The sequence below is a fragment of the Chrysochloris asiatica genome, unplaced genomic scaffold, assembly GCF_000296735.1.
Source record: "Chrysochloris asiatica unplaced genomic scaffold, ChrAsi1.0 scaffold00205, whole genome shotgun sequence".
In the NCBI taxonomy this organism is placed as follows: domain Eukaryota; kingdom Metazoa; phylum Chordata; class Mammalia; order Afrosoricida; family Chrysochloridae; genus Chrysochloris; species Chrysochloris asiatica.
Window position 1 is genome coordinate 2,183,468 of NW_006408723.1, and position 22,339 is coordinate 2,205,806.

The window sequence follows — 22,339 nt, forward strand, 5'->3', positions numbered from 1 at the left end:
TCAGAGAAAAAGAGGAAGACCCCCAATGAGATGGGTCAGCCAGGTGGCATCATTGATGGCGTCAAGTGTGGCAGCGGTAGTGAGGTTGGCCCAGGATCGAACATTGTTTCGTTCTGCTGTGCATGGGGTCGCTTTGAGTCGGTTTCGACTCGATGGCACCTGATAACAACAATATTGGCAGTTAATATAGGGTTGGGTTTTTTGCTTACTGTTCAGCAATTATTTTTAAATTTTAAGATTTTTATGATCTCTAAAATGGAGTCCTGGTGTGGTGCTGTGGGTTAATGCTCTGGACGGCAAAGTTGGTTTGAACCACAAGGTCGACAGTTCAAGCTCACCAGTCACTCCTTGGAAACCCTTTATAGGGTTGCTATGGGTAGGAACCGACTCAACAGCACTTAACAACAAAACCATTTAATTGGATCTTTAATTATATATGAGAGTCATGAAAAGCATGGTGTGTAAAATTCAGTATCATAAACTTGATATTTGAATTTTTTAGAAAAAATTTAAAAGCAGTGGAAAGAAGAGTGAAATTCCAGTTCAGCTGGATTTGGGCAGAATGCTCACAGCACTGGAGAAAAAACAGCACTCCCAGAATGCAAAGCAGCCCTCCAAACCCCTGGTTTTCTCAGGTAGGAGAGTCTTCTTTTCTTTCAGATAAACGACTGGAAATCATTTTCACAAAATGGCTGGAAATCGTTTTCACAGATGATCCTGTTAATGGGTTCTCTTCATATAGTCAGAAGTTATATAAGTATGCTTATAAGAAGTAGATCTTCTTAGAAGGTGAGGAGTTTACACTTTATATGATGACAGTTGTTGTTACGTGCCGTGGAGTCGGTTCCAACTCATAGCGACCTTGTACAGGGCTTCCGAGGCTGTAAATCTTTATGGGAGCAGAAAGCCTCATCTTTCTCCTGCGGAACAGCTGGTAGTTTCAAACTGCTGACCTTGCAGTTCACAGCCCGATTCGTAACCACTATGCTACCAGAGCTCCATATGCACCTATAAACTTCATTTTCTAGTGTGACATTTATGACACAGGTGAGGGAGCTTCATTTCATAGAATGTTATTACCTCCCTGTCCATGCTAACAACCACTGAGGGTGTGCAGTTTAATACTGACAGTTTTCCTCTTTCCTCTAAGACACGTTCTCTTAGAGCCAAGACAGGTAAAACTGACACTAAATCATGGAAAGAAATAACACATATTTGCCACTATAGTATTTTCCTCCTTTGAGGCAGTTTCTGTCTTTATTTTAAACGTACATTTGTAAAAAGTAAAAATAGGTACCCAGCAAAATTGGTAAAGGTGGTTTTACTTAGGATACTTGTTTAGGTTGAATTTTGTCTTTGAGTTTCCTGGTAGTAAATAAAAAGGAAATATGCCAAGTTTTTATTTAAGGATTCTCTATGGCTTTTGGAATCTTGGTGTGGCACTGTGGGCTAATGCTCTGAACCGCGAGGTTGGCGTGAACCGCAAGTTCAGTGGTTCAAGCCTACCAGCTGTTCCTCGGAAACCCTATACAGGGTCGCTATGAGTTGATACTGACTCGACGACACTTACAGCAACAACAGAACGGCTGCTTTTGGAGTCCTGGCATGAAGCTGTAGGATAAGTACTCAACCACAAGGTTGTGAACCCCAAGGTCATTCTTTCAAACCCACTAGCTGCTCCTCAAAAAACTTATACAGGGTTGCTGTGAGTTAGAACTGACTCCACGGCACTAAACAACAACAAAATGACTGCTTTGGGGGAGCACAATGGCTCTCTATAGGATAAGTACTGGATTGCGAACCACAAGGTTGGCATTTGAGCCCACCAGCCATTCTGTAGGAGCAAAATATGAGGTCTCGTTCCCGCAAAGATTTACAACCTGGGAAACCCTATACTGGGTCACTACGAGTCAGAACTGATTGTATGGCATTTAACAACAGTAATGGCTGCTCTTTGAGTTCTTGCATGGTGAACATGATTAATGTACTCAGTCCTGGTAAAGGATAAGCACTGCAATGCGAACCAAAAGGTCAGCAGTTCAAACCCACAAGCCACTCCTCAGAAACCCTATACAGGGCCACTTTGAGTCGGAACTGATTTGTTGGCACTTAAAAGCAACAACTAACTTTTAAAGATGGGTAGCTGAGTCCACTCAAAGGTACGTAGAAAGAAACACCTAGTAATCTGCCAAACAAGTAGCTATTGAAAACCCTTTGGAGTACAGTACTACTTTGGTACACATGGGGTCACCATGAGCCACAACAGACTAACAGAAACTCTGAGGGCTGGCTTTGCTTTATCACAACAGGTGAGAAGTTGTGTCCAAGACTGTGTTGCCCTTTGATTAAAAAAAAAACTACTGACCCTTCATCAATCTATCCATCATTTGACTTTTGACAGTTTGACTATAGTGTCCCAAGTGTGGATCTCTGTGTTCATGCTACTTGGAGTTGCTTGTGGTTTTTGGCATTGTAGATTCATGTTTTTCATCAGGTTTGGAAAGTTTGAGGTATTATAACTCTTTGTCCAGACTGTGGCTACTTTGAAGAGAACTCTGTGGTGCAGGCAGTGACTTTCACCAAACACGTGGTTATAGCTCTGTGGTGAGTCACATGGTGGTGGGGGCAGGGTAGGATGGTGCCAGACAGGAGTGCCCTCAACTGGAGAAATTTGCAGGCGCTCATGTGAAGTGCTGACCTTGGCAGTGACATTGGGGACCAAGGGCAGCTAGCACATGTGAGCTACGTCCGTAGGAAGGTTGTTTTTAAGAAGAGTTCATGGGAAAAGTAGAGCCAGTTATATAGACAAGTTAGTTTCCAAAGGTGCTGCCTAGAAGAAGTGTATAATAGTTTGGGACGATAGGAATATTTTTATGCTTAGGTTTATATAACTTGTGCAAGTAAGATGTTCTTTCAAATTAAGCAGTTAATTGGACAAGTAAGATTTAATGGGCTTACCTGATTGATAAAATACTAATTCTAAAAATAGATTGCAAAATTAATGAAACGATGAGTGTAAAACCGATGTTCTCCCATGTAAACTTTCACTCAATTCACAATAAAAACTTAACAAAAAAAATGCAAAATTAAAGGAGGGTGGATAAAATTCATTTGGGAAAATATTGATGGTTGAACAGTGACCACATGGACATGTGGGGGTTTGTTTTACCATTCCCTGTGTATGTTTAGAAACTACTAGTTAGCTATTTCTTTGAAACAGTAAAGTGGGAAGTAGAGCAGGACAGGAATACAGAATTGAAGTATCCAGTAGTAATCCATAAAACTGCAGAGTGGTTGCTACCAATTGAACATGATGCGAGAACTGTACAGAATCAACTAGAAATACTATTAGACTAAAATCTTTTAATGGCCTTATATTCAGTGTGGCGCTGTGGGTTAATTCGCCAGACTGCAAAGCTGTTTGAACTGCAGGGTCGACGGTTCAAGCTCACCAGCTGCTCCTGGGAAACCCTATACAGGGTCGCTATGGGTCGGAATCAACTTGACGGCACTTAACAATGACAACAACATTCAGTAACTAGCTAAGAGATGTGTACAAAAATCAGTAGTCTGTTTCTGTAAAGGCAGTCTTCAGCTGAAAATGGTCATGGAGAGACACTGATGCACAGCAGCTGTAGTTAATACTGAGTTTCCATGTTGTTGTTAGGTGCCATTGAGTCAATTAAGACTCATAGCCACCCTGTGTAGGGTTTCAGAGACTGTAAATCTTTACTAGAGCAGTAAACCTTGTCTTTCTCCCGTAGAGTGGCTGGTGGATTTGAACTGCTGACTTTGCAATAACTAGCTGTCAATTACTTATCCTACAGTGCCACCAGCACTCCTTAATATAAATATTGAGACATATTTTTAGCCTAAAAATGAAATACATAACAGTATTAGTTAGATGTTGTTGATTAAAATAAATGGATAGAGTATTTCCATGATTATTAGATAATTTCGTAATGGATCAAATCCAAAAGCTACCCAAAGCTATTTAAACTCATTGCCTATTAAAAGCATGTCTGAAATTATTTGATAAAGATGGGCATAGGGTTAGAGGGGGAGGTTGGGGTGGCATGGGAGCATCCTTCCAATGCTGTGACTATGAAACGCTAGCTCTGTAGCTGGGAGGTGAGTACGCATCATGCACACTCTGTTTCAGTGGGTGCGGTGCCAGTCCTTTCCAAAGAAGCCACGTCGGGGATGAAGAGCCACTACTTGAGCCAGGTGCAGAGCCCTCACAACCCCTTAGACTCCAGTGCCCCGATGAGGAAGAAAGGGAAGCAAAGAGAGGTTCCCAAGGCCAAGAAGCCAACCTCCCTGAAGAAGGTGTGTGAAACAAGACACTAGAAGGCTTTAAATGTCATGTATTCACATTTACTTCTCTCAGTCCTTTGGTTTGTAGACTTTCAAGGGTTACACTACTTGAATGTTGTTATATCAAGATATGTTAATGATTCTCTAAAAAAGAATCGTTTGCTCTCCTAGCTTGATGGAGCATGTGAATCCAGAACTGTTTGTGAGGGAAAGTTTTGTTTTGTTTTGACTCTAGAGTGACATGCATAGAAAACAAGACATGTCGTCCTCCTCCAGATGGCCTGTCTCATGCTCAGAGTCATTGACTATGAGCCTCTTTTTACACCTCTTCTGTTAGGCCTGTGACACATGTCTCTCCTTTAATTAATTCTCACAGTCACCAGGAGTGTCTGTGGTGGGTCTTAGGCCAAAGGTCAGTGTCACTCAGAGGGCTTGAGTCATTAGCCCTTGGTCAGGGCCTCAGAGACTGGGTCCTGTCCTGGCGTTGGGGTGGGTGGGTGGTTTCCCTGCTCTGAGAGTGGGCCCATGGTGACGCTTTAAGCAGAAGTGGGGCTGTTTATTTTGCAGATGAGTGTTCTTTTCAGTACAAGTATTTAGGTGATATTAATCATTTGTCTTTTAAAGATTATTTTAAAGGAACGGCAGGAAAGAAAACAGCAGCGTCTTCAGGAAAATATAGCAAGTGACACGCAAGATGTAGAGAGCAGTGGTGAAGAGCAGCCACTCCAGCAGCCTAGCCTCTCAGGTACTGGTTCCTCTTGGTTTCCTTCTTAAAGGACCCCTAGGTTGGGAGCTGCTATGACAGGGAAGATGTGTGTATAGCACACTATGTGGGATTTTGCCCACCCCTTCCACTCTGATGGTGGAAAAGCATGCCAGGATTGGACTTCAGGGCTGTTCACAGGTGTGCAGACTCCTAGTTTTCTGAGAAGAGAGTGGCAGAGTACGGCTCTGACACCTCTGGTTATGGGAGACTGTGTGGCACAGAGGGGATAAGGCCACCCAGTCTGATCTCAGTGACATAGCCATGAGAATTACTGTGGGCTAATGTGCCAGACTACAAAGCCATTTGAACTGCAAGGTCGGTGGTTCAAGCTCACCAGCTGCTCCTCGGACACCCTATACAGGGTCGTTTTGAGTTGAAACTGACTCGATGGCACTTAACAACTACTGTAAAGCTGGAGTCCTGGTGTGGCACTGTGGGTTAATGCGCTGTACTGCAAAGTTGGTGTGAAATGCAAGGTCAGTGTTCAAGCTCATGAGCTCCTCCTCAGAAACCTTATACAGAGTCACTATGGGTCAGAACCAACTCAATGGCACTTAACAACAACAACTTAAAGCTGGAGTCCTGGTGTGGCACTGTAGGATAATGCACTGGATTGCAAGGTCACTTCTGGGAAATCTTATACAAGGTTGCTATGAGTCAGAACCCACTAGTCGGCACTTAACAACAACAGTTATAAAGGTGCTTACTCAAAAGTATATGAGACAGGCGTCCTGAAAAATAATATGCATGTATAAATGTCATGTGCCGTTGAGTTCGTTCTGACTCATAGGACCCAAGAAGCAGCTCTGTGAGTTTGAACAACCGACCTTGTGGTTAGCAGTCCAGAACTTGTCCTATAATGCCACACCAGGACCCCATGTGTATATATTTTCTTGGAAGGGAGAAAAATGAGGCTTCCTGCTCCCACAAAGGTTTGCAGTCTCAGAAACCTAATCTCTAGGGTCACTATGAGTCAGAGCTGACTCCACAGTATTTAACAACAGCATATATGTTTAAGTAAACTTCATTGAAATACACATTCAAAAAATGCAGAAGTATACAGCTTGAGGACTTTTCATAAAGTGAACACAGAAATAGAATGTTGTTGGTAAGTGCCATGTTGTTGTTGGTTCCGACTAATAGCGACCCTATATAGGGTTTTCGAGGAGCGGCTGATGGGTTTGAACCACCAACCTTGTAGTTCAAACTGACCTCGAGATCAAGTCATTATTCTACAGCACCACACCAGGACTCCTGAAATAAAATAGAACCCCAGAAACATCCTAGCGACCCTCTGGCCACAGGTCTCTGCCACCTCCCCCTCATTCCCTGGCAAAGTACAGCCGTGATGGTAGCATGTTGGGTGTGTCTTGCACTTCACACTTCATACTATGTGGGGTCACATAGTATGTACTCTTCTGTATCATCTGCTTTCTCTGACATGATATAGGTGGGGTTTGTGCGTGTTGTGCAGTTCATTGTTTTCATCACTGAATCTGATGTGTGAGTATACCCGGTTGTTGATGGACATTCAGGGAGGTCCCACTTTGGGGTTCTTATAGGTTGGGCTGCTGTGGACATTATCGTGTGTGGTTTTGGAGAAGATGAGTACTTGTTCCTGTTGGGTATTAGTAGAAACTGCCAAACGGTTTTCACCAATTACTCTCCCACCAGGACTTTGTGAGACTGCATTGGTTCCATGTTTGCCAGCCTGTGGCATGTTGTTTTTGTCTTTTTCATGTTTGTCCTTTTGGTGGGTATGGTGTACATTTGTAACTCCTGACTTTATATGTTGCTAATCTTTGGGTGTAATCAAGAGGGCACCTAAGTTCTTATTAACCCAGCACAGATATATTTGAACACAACTGGTGAGGGAGGGTCTCATCTCTGAGATGTTTGAGTTCAACTCTCATCTAAGATTTATTTGATTAAGGAATAGTTTCAAGTGCAAAAAAATTTACAACTAAAATCCTGTCTTTGAAAACTTTCTGAGGTTTGGGGTCCTGGTTTGGCACCATGGGATCAGCATAGGACTGCTAACTTACAGGTCAACAGTTCAAATCCACCAGCTGCTCCTTGTAAACCCTGTACAGAGTTGCTGTGAGTCAAAACCGATTCGACAACACTTAACTACAGCAACATGAGCGCCTTTAGATTAAATTTCAAAATTGAAAAATAAATGTGGGTGTTGGTGAGGTGGTGGCACACAGAGTGGTAGATTGACAGACCAGAAGATTGGCTTGTCCATTTCCACTAATGTCCCTCTGTGAAAAACAGCCCTCACCACCCATGGTTATTATCATGACGAGTGTGTGCAGTTTGGGGTGCATCCTAGAGGCTCTTGGGCCGCCCTCTTGGGGATGACATAGCAGTAGGTCCATCTTGGTTGGTGCACTGTGCTCCACTGCAGCTGTACAATGACTTCTTGGCTTTGTAAATCTCCAGGGGAAATTGAAGAACCAATCACCTCCGCTCTTGTAGAGGAGAGCAGATCAGAAGAGCTGCTTACAGCTGAGCCACAGAGTGGCACAGAAACCTGCCATCTTGGTCTTGACTCCAGCAGCTTCCCAAAGATCCACAGCCGGAGGTTCAGGGAGTGAGTAAGCCTTGGTTCTTGTATCCCTACCCTAGTGACTACTTGAGGTGTGAGTTGTATGTTTGGATTTGATTGGGCAGTTGTTTCTTCCACTCTTAGTATTCTCAACCCCTTAAAGGTGTGTAGTTGGGTCACACTGTCTATTCATTCTGCTGCTGCTGCTGCATGCCCCGGACTCAGTTCTGATTCATCGCAACCCTGTGTAGGGTTTTCGAGACTGTAAATCTTTACAGAAGTAGATAGCCTCCTCTTTCTCCCACGGGGCGGCTGGTGGATTTGAACTGCTGACCTTGCAGTTAGCTGCCCAACGCATAACCTGCTATTCTACCAGGGCTTCTTTCTTTTCATCCTACTGATTTAAATTGCCAAGTACCTCATTAAAACACAGGGTCAGAAATAGCCTAATTGTTGTATCTGTAGCCTAATTATTGTATCTGTATCTGCTTCTACAGGAGTTTCTGTCCTGTTAGAATTCATGTTTGAGAGTGCGTGAGCTGAAGATGACATCTGGGCTTCTTTTGGTGTCATTTCTTAGGATAAGGATACTTTCAACTCTGTCAGCATGCTCTACCTTTTCCCTTCATACTTTTTTTCCAGGGACTTGGGTTCATGATGATGAGTGGCCAGAGGTGGGGGCGGGACCCTTCTCTGTAGTGGGAGGTTTGGTGCACCATGGTGGTGGGCTGAGGCACACATGTGTGTGCCCCTTGTAGTTGGAAGTTGGGGAAAATACTTCAGTCTTTATAAAATCAGGAATTCCACATTTGGTCAGGAATTCCACATTTTTCATTAGTGTTACTCATCAAAATTTAGTTTCTTGAAAAGGACTTATACTCTCTTTACCTCATCTCAGATTTGGTGGGGACAGTGCTAGAATGGTACAGCCAATGGAAATGCTGATGGTGTGATGATTCTTTCAGTTACTGCAGCCAGATGCTTAGTAAAGAAGTTGATGCTTGTGTTATGGATCTTCTCAAAGAGCTGGTACGTTTCCAAGACCGTATGTATCAGAAAGATCCAGTCAAGGCTAAGACAAAACGCCGGATTGTGTTGGGGCTGAGAGAAGTTCTCAAACACCTAAAGCTGAAAAGGTTGAAATGCGTCATCATTTCTCCCAACTGTGAGAAGATACAGTCCAAAGGTAAGAACAACTACTCTGTCCTGTGGGCTGGGAGCCCCTCTGCAGTAGTCAGCCCTTGCTTTTGGCTTATGCCACAGTCCCATGACATCCCCAGGTGTGGGTAAGGCTTGTGCCAGAAGACTGGGCAGTGTATTTTGTTTTTTTTTAATTGGCTAATCATTGTTTTCAAGGAGTTCTGGTAGCGTAGTGGTTACGAATTGGGCTGTGAACCACAAGGTTAGCAGTTCGAAACTACCAGCTGCTCTGCGGGAGAAAGATGAGGCTTTCTGTTCCCGTAAAGATTAACAGCCTTGGAAACCCTGTTTAGGGTCGCTATGGGTCGGAACCGACTCGATGGCACTTAACAATAACAAATCATTGGTTTCAAGGTAACATTTAATCACCAAATACCTATAATCTTCACCAGGTAGGCAGGCCTTCTGTGATCTTGTATAGTGGATTCTAGCAGCAGAATGGGTACCTTCTACAAGCAGAATGCTAGGAGCCTTACTGGTTGACTGTGGTACTGGAGCCCAGCCTAGAGCTGGGAAAAGCTCACTGGTCACACAGTCAGAGTTTTTGTCCCTGGCTGCCAAGCAATACTTTGAGGAGTTTCTGTCAGTTTTAAATTTAATTGTTCAATCTGATTAATGTGTCCATTGATTAAAGGTGTGTTGTTGTTAAATGCTGTCTTGTTGGTTCCGAATCACAACGACTCTATATAGAGTTTCTGAGAAGCAGTTGGTGGGTTTGAACCACCAACCTGTGGTTAGTAGTCCATTCTGATCCTGCAGTGCCACACCAGGATTAAAGGTGTAGGTTTTTCTAAATGCTTTGCTATTTGAGGTTTGTTTTGTTTTGTTGTATGTGCCCTGCTGGATTAGGATAGTAGATAGTGAACTCCTGTCTGTCACAGCTCCTATAACTCTGTTACTTGGCTCCTTGAAGGATGTGTTTCTCTATTTTATTCCCTCTTCAGGTTAAGTAATATAGGAATTGATAGTTAAGAGCAGAATGTCACTTCTCATCTGGGCTGTGATAAAGAATGAGCCTCTTTAAAATCCAGAAATAAAGGCAAGGTGGACACCTTTGTACTGATTACATTCCTATCTTCTGCAGTGTAGAAGTAAATTCTGCAAATATTGCATATTTAGCCAAATCTTAGTGCTAAGCCTTGGAGATGATCACTGCCAGGTGCCTTCACATCTGAGGAATGAGGTTTTCTGAGGCCACTAGGAGTTGGTCCAGGAATAGCAGCTGCATGTCACAGTTGATCAGAAAGCAATAGGTTGAGGACTTCAGTGCCCTGCTTATGTAGCTATGTGGTTGGTACAGTCCTCACTTGGCCCAGTGACAAGGACTGAGCACAAGGTGCCTATATCACAGCTACAAAAACAGTCCCAAATCATTGGAGAAAAAAGGCCACACACATGCTACTTGTATCATTTTTTAACTTTATATTAGAATTTTTTTATTTCTACAATTATTTTTAATTTTTAAGAGCTTTTTAAAAAATTGTTCTTTGAAATTTTCATTTTATAGAGTAACTGCTTTACTTCACTAATGCAGTCTCTTTCTGACAATTTAACTGATGTGTCCTGGTGTAGTGCTGTGGATTAATGCACCAGACTGCAAAGCCATTTTAACTGCAAGGTCAGCAGTTCAAGCTCACCAGCTGCTCCTTAGAAACCCTATAGTGTCACTATGGGTCGGAATCAACTCGACGGCACTTGACAACATGTTTTGTTAGCATTTTGTACCATGGAGACTGAGCATCTTTTCACTTGTTTTAGATCTTGGTGTTTTCTATGAACTGGTGATGCCTTTTGTCTTTTGAGTATGGTTCTTTTTTATATTAATTGTACATTTTTTTAAAGAAGGCAGTTAGTCCTTTAAGAGTTGCAGATATTTCTGTGGTTGTCATTGTTCTTTTTTAGGAGGTTGAGTTCAGTGAAGAGGGTCAGGCAGAGGATTTACATGCTGTGTCAGTCAGTATTTTGTATTCTTTTTTTATGATCTCTATGTTCTGTGTCATTCCTAAGCCCTTCTACACTCCAAAGATTTTCTAATACCTGGTGCTTTCCTTGTTCTTTCATGTTTAAAAAGAACCTAACCAGTTCTGACTCATGGTGATGACCCCCTTTTGTGTCAGAGTAGAACTACTCTCCATAGGGTTTTCAGTAGCCATTTTTTCCAAGGCACCTTTGTGTGGACTTGAACCTCCAACCTTCTGGTTAGTAGCTAAGTGACTTACTATATATGGCACTTTTTTCATGTTTTGAGAGTCTATTTTTACCTAAAATGCAATGTGTGAAGAAACTACTCAGCCTCCAACATTATATATAGAATAACCCCCAGCCTGTAGCCTGTGTATCACAGGCTCGCATTCCACATAAATAGGTTGTGTTTTGTTACTTAAATGGTAGAAGCTTATTTATAGCTGCAAAAATGGCATTAGGTCAGCGTGTGACCTGTAACTTCACAAGGGGGAAGGAGAACTGAAATCAGGCATGCCTCCACCTTCCACCTCTTTTACCAATTCTGACATCAGCCATCCCTCCCACAACACCCTTTACAACTCTGCTGGACTCAGTAATTCATTTCAGTAGCCTCACAGAACTCGTAGACAGTGCTCACAGTTATGGTATTTATTATCAGGGTAGTAGCTGGAGTCCTGGTGTGGTGCTGTGGTTTAATGCGCTAGACTGCAAAGTCAGTTTCAACTGCAAGGTTGGTGGTTCAAGCTCACCAGTTGCTCCTTGGAAACCCTCTAGAGGGTCGCCATGGGTCGGAACTGACTTGATGGCACATAACAACATACCAACAACAGCTGGTTACAATTCAGGAATAGGAATGCACAGGTACAGTTCTTCAATCAAGACAGTCTCTTTTCAACCTTGCCTACAGGCGCACCTCTCTCCTGCCCTGAGCCCTGTGACCTGACCTCCACTCTGATAGGTCAGGCAGTGTTACAAAGCTCTTTTAGTTTTGCCAGTTATGTTCTCAACAACCCAGACAAGTGCCTGGAAGTAAGCTACTCCTCCTCCAGCAAGCCTCCTGCCCGAAGGCATTCAGCTTTCTCAGTCTGATCTGGGGACTCCACAGCTCTGTCTTCTGTCAGTTTCATGGTTCTGCTGCTTCTCTGCCACTAATTGCCATCTCTGGCTATCTCTGAGGTCACAGCTCTCTGTCTCCTGGATTGAGGAAGTTGAGTGCAGGGATCCCAAGTCCAAAGGACATGTTCCACCCCAGGCTCTCTTCTTTCTTGATGGTAGTGAGGTCTTTTGTTCCTGCCTCTGGAATGGCTCATTTTAAACCTACCAAGATGACAAAACTGACCAGTCCCTCTGTTAGGGTTCCATAGAGCTTATTTGGTATGGTTCCCTCACACAAGGTACAATGTACCTTATTTACATTACTCTCAAGTTACCTAATCCCCTAGGAGACCTGGTATGGCACTGTGGGATAATGGACTGGGTGGTTCAAATTCACCAGCCACTCCTTTGAAACACTACAGGATCTCTATGAGTTGGAACTGACTCAACAGCACTTAACTACAACAACATCCCATCCCCTTAGTGAATCATAAGCACCTCACATTTGTGTAATCCTACCCAGTCATTTTCTACCACTCATATGTCAGTTTGTTGTATTGTGGTGGCTTGCATGTTACTGTGATGCTAGAAGCTATGCCACTAGTATTTTAAATACCAGCAGGATCGTCCATCGTGGATAGTTTTCAGCTGAGCTTCCAGATTAAGACAAACAAGGAAAAAGGAGAGACGGATTACTACTGAATGTTTAGTCAATGAAAACCCTATGAATAGCAGTGGAACATTGTCAGATATAGTGCCGGAAGATGAGCCCCTCAGGTTGGAAAACACTCAAAAGTATGTCTGGGGAAGAGCTGCCTCCTCAAAGTAAAGTTGACCATGCTGAAGAGAATGGAGTAAAGCTTTTGATTCCTTCGTTTGCTGACAGAGCACAACTCAAAATGAGAAACAGCTGCAAACATCCACTAATAATCTGAACATGGAATGTATAAAGAATGAATCTTGGAAAATTGAAAGTTGTCAAAAATTATATGGAATGCAGACAGATTATCTATTCTAGACATTAATGAGCTGAAATCATGTGGTTTACTATTCAGGAAACAGCAAATTCAAGAGTAGTGACAATGTTCGTTGTCAGAAAGAACATTTCAAGATCTACCTTGAAGTGCAGTGCTGTCTGTGTTAGGATAATATCCATACACTTAAAAAAGACACTTAATAATTCCACTATTATTCAAATGTATGCACCAACCACTAAAACCAGTGATGGTGAAATTGAAGGATTCTACCAACTTCTTCATTCTAAAATCGATCAAACATGTGATCAAGATGTACTGATAATTACTTGTTATTGGAATGAAAAGGTTAGGAACAAGGAAGAAGGATCAGTAGTTGGAAAATGCGGCGTTGGTGATAGAAATAATGCTGGAGACTGCAGGATAGAATTTTGCAAGACCAATGACTTAATCATTACAAATACTGTTTTTAAATAGCACAAAAGGAGACTGTACACATGGACCTCGTAAGATGGAATACAGAGTAATCAAAAAAAGAGATGGTGAAAAAGTTCAATATCATCATCCAAAATAAGGCCAGGGGCCTACTGGAACAGACCATCACTTGCTCATATGCAAGTTCAGGGTGAAGCTGAAGAAAATTAAAACAAGTCCATGAGAGCCAAAGTATGACCGTGAACATGCTGTCAAGTTCCACTGAGTGTACTCTGACTCATAGTGACCCTGTATAGGGTTTTGAAGGAGCAGCTGGTGGGTTTGAACTGCCGACTTTGTGGTTTGCAGCCAGTGCTGATCCTACAGTGCCATACCAGGAGTCCTAAACTTAAACATGTCCTCACCTGAATTTAGAGACCATCTCAAGAATAGATTTAATGCATTAGACATTAACTAATGACCAAAGACCAGAAGAGTTATAGGATGACATTAAGAACATCATACAGGAAGAAAACAAAAGGTCATTAAGAAGACAAGAAAAAAAGAAAATACCAAAATGGATGTCAGAAGAGACTCTCAAACTTGGTTCTCCAGTGTAGAGATGCTAAAGCGAATGGAAGACATGAAGAAGCAGGCTCAGGAAGACAGAGTCATTATAATGAAATGTGCAAAGACTTGGAGTTAGAAAACCATGCTCAGCATTTCTCAAGTTTAAAAGAACTGAAAAAAAAAAATAAATAAAATCTTGACTTGCAATATTGGTAGAAGGATTGTATGGGCAGAATACTGAATGATGCAGAAAGCATCAATAGAAGATGAAATATACAGTCACTGTACCAGAAAGAAATGATTCATCCATTTCCAGAGGTATCTTGTGATCAAGAACTGATGGTACTGAAGGAAGAAGTCCAAGCCACGCTGAAGGCATTGGTGAAAAACGAATTGAAATCCAAGAATTTGACAGAATGCAAATTGAAATGTTTCAACAAACTGATGCAGCCCAGTGGGGCACTCACTCATCTATGTGGAGAAATTTAGAAGAATGCTACCTGGCCAATTGGTTGGAAGAGATCCATATTTTTGCCCTTTCCAAAGAGTGGTGACCCAACAGAATGCAGAAATCATAAAACAATTTCCTCAGTGTCACATGAAAGTAAACTTTTGCTGAATTTAAATAAGGGCTACAATAGTAAATTTAATGGCTGCAGTAGTACATTAACATGGAACTGCCCGAAATTCAAGCCAGATTCACAAGAGGATGTTGAATGAGGGATATCGTTACTGACATCAGATGGATTTGGGTTGCAAGCAGAGAATACAAGACATAGGTTTTATTTTTGCTTTGTTGACTGTACAAAGGCTTTCTACTGTATGGATCATGACAAGCCGTGGATAACATTGTGAAGAATGGGCATTCCAGAATACTAAATTGTACTTGTGTGGAACCTGAGCATAGATCAAGAAGCAGTCATTTGAGCTGAACAAGGGGATACTGAAGGGTTTAAAATCAGGAAAGGTGTGTACCAAGGTAGTGTTCTTTCACCGTAAGTATTCAGTTTGTATGATGAGCAAATAATCCAAGAAACTGGATTAAATGAAGAAGGATTGGAGGATGACTCATCAACAACCTGTTATATGCAGAGGATGCAATTTTGCATGCTGAAAGTAAAGGAGACTGAGACATGGCTGTGGTCTGGAGGCTGGGTGTTGTCTGTGGTGCTCAAGGAGCCCGAGCTCTGTTCCTCCGAACTCCAGTGATCAGACCTGCTCTTGCCTCAGCATTTCTCCAGGACCGGTCTACTCCAGGAGTGCGGCACATTCATCTGTCCCCCAGCCACTGTTCTGGTTCCGAGGCTGCATCTCTCCACTGGACTGGTGAGAGGGTTGTCAGTGTTTTGCTCCTGGGCCTGCTTCCAGCTGCTTATTTGAATCCTTGCTCTGCGATGGACTACTCTCTAGCTGCAGTTCTTCTCCATGGTCACTGGGGCATGGGACAGGTTGTTACTATGTCCATGAGGCTGCACCCCAGAAAGCTGCCAAGGCTGACCTCCTTGCACTCTCGGCTCTAACCTTTGCTGGTCTGTGCTATTTCAACTATCACAATGTAGGCATCTGCAAAGCTGTGGCCATGCTGTGGAAGCTCTGACTTTTGACTTAGTCCCTTAAAAAATGATTGTCCACCTCTCTGCCTCTGCTCTGTCACCCCGTTCAACTATCAGTAAGGAGGAAATAACAGATGTCCATTGGTGAGACAACCCTCGTCTAATCACTTGGTTCTTTTCATAATTTAATCTTGGAGAAAAAGGTTTGAGAGGAATTAATATTCACAGAATAGTGAGACTGCCTTTCATATTCTGGTGAGATAATGGGATTGTCTCCTAGCTTTTTAGAAGACTCACAGTGGGACAAAACATTGTATGAGCGTGTACCTTTTAATTTGTCAATCTCTTAATGGGAATTCAATTTGTTAATATCAGCATTTTACGATCATACTGCTTCGATATTTGTTCTAGGAATGATGGATAATGGGAATGTCTGTTAACTCAAAAGTAAAGATTTTGCAGAAAATTATAACTGTCTTTAAGATTTTGGAAACATCCTCCTCTGTTTTTTTATGCTCTTCTGTTGATGGTTAGTTACATGTTCTAGTGAAACTTTAAAATGAGGAAATGTCTCACTAATTTACGAATTTTAGGAGGTAAAGCTTGGAGAATGTTTAATTACAGAGATGTTCCATTCCTTGTAGATGCATTAAAATATAGATTGCAAACTGAGACATATCCTTCAAATGTCCTTAAATAATCTGCCTATAATTATAAAACTGAAAAGTAACAAACTGCTGTTTTCTTACTTTGGGCGTCTCTAATGTGAAAATGTATTCTATGAAAACAAAAAATTAAAAAATAAAATGATACATGAAAGAAAGTAAAGGAGACTTAAAATACTGACTGATGAAGATCAGAGACCACAGTCTTCAATATGGATTGCATCTTAATGTAAAAAAACAAAGCAAACATCCTCACAATTGGATCAATAAATAGCATCATGAGAAATGCAGAAAAGGTTGAAGTTGACAAAGACTTCTTTTTTTTTTTTAAGTTTTTATTGTGAATTGGGTGATAGTTTGCATGGAAGAAAATCAGCTTTACATTCATCCTATTGTATTTTGTTTCATTGCAGTGATTACATGCATCATCATTCAACACCATTTGCTTCCATTCCTTGTTTGTTTGTTTTTTCTGTTGTTGTTGTTTTTTATTTGGATGTGCACCGAAGCACTCAGGAATATACAACCATTTAAACAGCCAAAGAGCATACCCCGCAAGCCCACCCCCTGGGCGTCAGCACACAGCCCCTCTCCCTCCCTGAGTCCAAGGTCCCCAGCCGCTCCATCTTTCCACATCATCGTCTCTGCCTCCATCACAGGTGTCACTGCTTCTTTGGATAGGGTCCTGCACTCTGCTCTTCTCCCTTGATGGTCCCAGGGTCCTCCACTCCTGAACTGCAAGATCAACCACTCCCCTCCTTTTGTTACAAAATGTCTACCTTTACATTTGCAACATACACACTCAGTCCTGATAGCAATTAGTCACTATTGAACCACAAGAGTCTTATCCCCATCTCCTTTCACCAAACCTCCAGACAGGTTGGAAACCTCTCAGTGGAGTTCTCCCTTCCCCCGTACCTTCTGAAACTAGGCTCCCTCTTGAAAGCTTGTAAGCCAGTCATTTCATGCTTTTATAGTCCCCCCATTTTGGATAGCCAGTGTCTTAATTTGCCCATTTCTGTCAACCCTGCCTACCGAGGGGGTGGGAATGGCCTTCACTGTAAAGATTTGTTCCCTCTTTCGAGCTACTACATTCATAAGTATAGGTCAAGTTCATTAAAATTTTAGTGGATTACTCTTTTTTCCACTCTTCTTTCTTCCTCTAGTTGAGTTCTGATCATCCAGCCATTGAAGCCAGGTCAAATGGATGTTATCTGCAAGTATGAGTGTTCTTGTGCATCTCCCCTAACTTCATATCAGCTGGACGCTTCACTCTCCGCTCTAGTCCTCTGTGGCCATGTCCCTGGGTCCAGTAGTACCCAGGTCTCACCATACTGCTGGCCAACCAGGTCTCGATCCAAGTGGACAGGAGTCTGTTGAACATGGTCGGACTTAGCCCACAACTTCATTGCTGTTTCCCCCCCACTTTCCCTTATCAGTAGACCAACGTGGTCACCAGGCAGACCATATATGCCTGCTTGTGTATTACCCTTGAGTCTTAGTTTTGGAAGGAGGTTTGCCCTGAAAGGACCTGACCACTTGCCCTGATGGCTCCCTGGCGAACAACTTGTTCTTATAGTAATCAGTTGGATTACCACTATTGTTTTTTATTTTTCCTGCTGGTCTTTCTTTCAAGAAGTATCTTCTGTTCTTTTAGCAGCTCCAGGCTGGTCTGCTTATCCTTTCAAGTGGAAATTTCCCATCTCAAAATTCTGGATGGGGATTCGGATTCCACCTATGGTCTTATGCAATGCAAAGGCTCCACAGGAAGCCTCCTTCCCTGGGCAAGTTCTAGCCCCAATCATATATAGGCTACAGACGGACTTACAAGCTTTCTATGGTGATGTTTCTAGCTATTCCTTTCTCTCCTCCTAAAGTGTCTATTTTACAGTAGTAGGCAAGGGAAAGCAAGATTCAAAACACAACCAAGCATCCTAACATTATTTCCCCTCTTTTGTCCATTCAAACCATGCCTCAGTCCCTGTATCCCAGAGCCCTGTTGTTCCAAGGTTGCGCATACATCACTATTTACCTCTGTCCCACTTAGGCCATGCAAACCTGCCTAACTATTCTCCCATCTGGCTTGTTCTTCCATTCCCCTCCTCATTCTAGTGTATGGTCCTCCTCCCCACCCCCTGTAGCACCCAAAGTGTCTTGTGTCTATTCCCTACCTTGGGCTCCACCTTCCCCTTCCTTCCCTCGCCCCACCTCCTGCACCCTGGTAACCAACAGATAATTTTTTTACACCCTTTTAATGTGGGTACTTTTTCTTTAGCTTTACAGTAATGGCCTTGTGCAGTACGTCTCCTCTTGTGACTGACTAATTTCACTCAGCATAATGTCCTCAAGATTCATCCATGTTATGCGGTGGCTTGCAGCTTCCTTGTTATTCTTCAAAGTAGCATAATATTCCATTGTGGGTATATACCACAGTTTATTTATCCATTCTTCCATTGATGGGCACTTAGGCTGTCTCCATCTTTTTGCTATTGTAAGTAAGTAATGCTGCTATGAACATTGGTGTGCATATATCTACTCGTGTTACGGCTCGTATTTCTTGTGAATAAATACCAAGTAGAGGAATTGCTGGATCTTAAGGTATTTCTATTTCCAGTGTTCTGAGGAAGCACCATACTGTTTTCCAGAGAGGTTGGACTATTTTGCAATCCTACCTGCATTGTAGGAGTCCCAGTCTCTCTGCATCCTTGCCAGCATTTATTATCCTTTACTTTTTTGATCGTTGCTATTATTGCTGGTGTGAGATGATATCTCATTGTTGTTTTGATTTGCATCTCTCTAATGGCTAGTGATCGTGAGCGTTTCTTCATATGTTTGTTGGCTGCCCAAATCTCCTCTTTGGTGAAGTGTCTGTTCATGTCCTGTGCCCATTTTTTAATTGGGTTATTTATTTTTTCTTGTAGAAGTGTTGTAGTTTCCTATATATTTTAGAAATTGATCCCTTGTTGGATGTGCAAAGACTTCATTTTGCTTGGATCCACAATCAGTATTCATGGAAGCAGCAGTCAGGAAATCAAAGGATGTATTGCAGTAAGTAAATTTGCTGCACAAGACCTCTTTAATTTGTCAGAGAGCAAAGATAACAGTTTGAGAACTAAAAATCATCAGACCCTCAAGCCATGGTATTTTCAGTAGTCTCATATCCATGTGAAAGTTGAACAAGGAATAAGGTAGACCGTAGAAGCATTGGTGCATTTGAGTTAATGGTGTTAGAGAAGAGTATTCAAGGAACAAACTAATCTGTGTTGGAAGAAGTATAACCAAAGTGGAAGCCAGGATAGCGACGACATATTAGTAAGGACCAGTCCCTGGAGAAGGACATCATGCTTGGTAAAGTAGAGTATCAGGGAAGAAGAGGAAGTCCCCGGACAAGATGGATTGGCACAGTGTCCGCAGTAATGGGCTTTACTAGGATGGTGCAGAATTTGCAGTGTTTTGCTCTGATGTTCATAGAGTGACTATCAGTCTGAGCATAATTACAACAAACAACCTAAGAACAATAAACAACCCAGTCATTTGGTGGGAGTTAGAAAGCTAGAAGGGCCATATTGAGTCATTCCCAGCAGCGCAGTAGTAGATGTTGATACCAAATGATGCTGGCCTAACCTCAGTGTCCCTTCTCAGAATGCCCTGCTGCTCTTATTTTATTTACCAAAATATAAAAATCCTATTTGTAGTAAGTCACAGCATTTTCAAATTGTTAGGTTAGCATAGAGTCGACATTTGTGTCATTTTTGGTCACCTTATCCAAGAGCCTTTTTACATGTTCACATTTTCTGTTGTATTCTTTAATATTGTATATAAGTTTTTCAACAGATCATGTAAAATTTCTCTCCAGTGCTGTGAAAATGAAGTCATTGCTTCCCTTATATGTTTTACTGGGCTGTCATTTGTATGTGTAAATTCATTGTGCACAAATTCTCTAAGTCCTCTGCTGTTAGTAATAATTCCTAGGTGATGTGTGCATTTTCTGGGCTGACAAGTCTCTCCTTATACATAGAATCCTGCCTTCCTTTCTTAAACTCACTGGCCTGGTGCACATGGCAGCCTGAGCCTTGCCTAGCACATTCTAAAAGAACCTTTTGGAACAAGTGATGCTACCTCTCTGTGCCTCTGGTTGCTCATCGCTCAGTGGGCATCCCAGCATCAGCCTTGAAGGGCTTTTGTGAGAGCTCTAGGAGTTAGTACATGCAAAACACATCAGTTAGTGCCTGGCACATAGTACACAAACTCAAAACCAAACCCATTGCTGTCAACTCAATTCTGACCCATAGCAACCGTATAGCACAGAGTAGAACTGCCCCAAAGGGATTCCAAGGGCATTAATCTTTATGGACGCTAACTGCTGTATTTCTTCCATTGTGGATTCACAATGCTGACCTTCTGATTAGGAGGCAAGCACTTAACCTCTGGGCCACCAGTGTTCTGCCCATAGTAATTAGTAAATACTAGCTAACATTTTAGTTTTCCCCCAAAGCATTACTATCATGTAAGTACGAGGGTGCTACATGTTATCACTTTGTCTGTTTGAGGTACTGATTTTCTTCACCCAGATTTCACCAGAGAAAAAGCATGCAGTGACTTGGCTTTTTCTCTGGTGAAATCTGGCACTGGGCCACTGAATTCAGAATTAAAAAAAGAGTGGACGGTACAGCTGCCTGCAGCCAGCCTGACAACATACCTCATGTCATTGTCTCCTTTATCGTTTTCCTGTTTCCTTTGACCCAGGTGGGCTGGATGACACTTTGCACACCATTATTGATTATGCCTGTGAGCAGAACATCCCGTTTGTGTTTGCTCTCAACCGCAAAGCTCTGGGACGCAGTCTGAACAAAGCCGTTCCTGTCAGTGTGGTGGGGATATTCAGCTATGATGGAGCCCAGGTGAGATAGGGCAGGGACTGCTCGGGAAAAGCTGGAGGACAGCACAAATCACCTGTGCTTACCCAACAGAACAGTGCCTAGAACCTTCACTGGTTTGGCACTGAGGATGTATCCACAAAGTAACGCTTCCTTACAAAATGGCAGCCTGTGTCTCATGAGCAGTCCTTTTGCGTATTGCTGGCCCAAGGCTGAGTGCAGGCCCAGAGGGCAACCAGCTTGCCTCTGACTGGAGTTGCTACCCTAGCCTCACTTCAGTCCTGGCCCTACAGACATCTGAGGCAGTGATGTGCCCAGCATGACCTTGTTCTTCCAAGAGCCCTGTTACTGAATTTTGGGATATGATGTCCCCATGGGGATCACAAATGTTCTGTCTTCTACCCAAGGACCAGTTCCACAAGATGGTTGAGCTGACGATGGCGGCCCGGCAGCAGTACAAGACCATGCTAGAAAGTGTGCGTCAAGAGCTGGCTGAGGAGTCCAAGGCTTGTACCCCACTCAGCCTGTCTACCCAGGACCCAGGCGGCTCTGTAGAGGATGCATGCCCAGCGCCCACTGAGAAAGAAGAGCCATATTACAGTGAGTGCTTAGGGTGTTGGTGTGCAGTCACCTCCTCAGACTTTGTGAGTCGTAGGCCTTGTCAGTGACTGACACTTCCTACCCAAGACTTTGTGCCATTGTCACCTCCACAGAGGGAGGGATGCTTAAGACGGGTGCTCAGGATGTTCATTAGTTTTTCAGTCGGTGTTTCCTGAGGTGTGCTTTCTGGTGGCCTTAAAGGGGGAGGGGGTTCTGGCTTAGTAGGTGGACAACAAAGTGCTGTGTGGCTGAGTATTTCCCTCTGAGCATTTCATGAGCTCATGCGCATGGGGCTAGTGTCCTCATAGCATTTTTACTACTTCCTGTTGCTTTTTATTAGTTACACGACTTTCTTTTTTCTAGTTGAAATCTGGAGAAAACATCTGGAAGTATATAATCGATGCGCCTGGCAACTGGAAGAAAGTTTAGGGGCTTCAACCTCTCAAATGATGAACTTGAAATTATAAAAAGCTATTTTGTGTGTGTCGTATATTGGGTAAAGGGGGTCGGTTGGAAAAGACTATGTCCTGTTCGTTTCAATTCGGTCCATTCAAAATGGAAACTAGCTGGAGTGAAAGGCCATGTTTGGAGACATTCGACTCCGTGGGCACCATGCTGTGAATCCCATCCAAGGCTTCACAGATATCTTGTCTGATACCTCTTCTGAAAGCCTTGTAATACTGTTTTGGCTTTTCTGAGCATGCTGTGGATTTGGAAAATACTGGAAAACACCTAAGAGTACTTTGGCTGCTAAAGAAACTCTTCTCTATTGCAGAGTAATTAAACCAAGTA

At 42.7% G+C, this 22,339-nt stretch overlaps 1 protein-coding gene and 1 pseudogene across 1 annotated transcript in view; both read left to right on the plus strand.

Annotated features, from left to right (window-relative positions):
* Positions 1 to 22,014, plus strand: part of SECISBP2 (SECIS binding protein 2) — a 76,514-nt gene extending 54,500 nt beyond the window's left edge. Inside the window, exons 10-17 of the mRNA XM_006872590.1 lie at positions 503 to 635; positions 4,163 to 4,329; positions 4,942 to 5,068; positions 7,529 to 7,679; positions 8,600 to 8,820; positions 20,817 to 20,971; positions 21,355 to 21,547; positions 21,911 to 22,014. Coding sequence (XP_006872652.1) covers positions 503 to 635; positions 4,163 to 4,329; positions 4,942 to 5,068; positions 7,529 to 7,679; positions 8,600 to 8,820; positions 20,817 to 20,971; positions 21,355 to 21,547; positions 21,911 to 22,014 — 1,251 coding nt within the window. The remainder of the gene's footprint in view (positions 1 to 502; positions 636 to 4,162; positions 4,330 to 4,941; positions 5,069 to 7,528; positions 7,680 to 8,599; positions 8,821 to 20,816; positions 20,972 to 21,354; positions 21,548 to 21,910) is intronic.
* Positions 14,986 to 15,449, plus strand: LOC102841661 (annotated as a pseudogene).
* Positions 22,015 to 22,339: the final 325 nt, after the last annotated feature.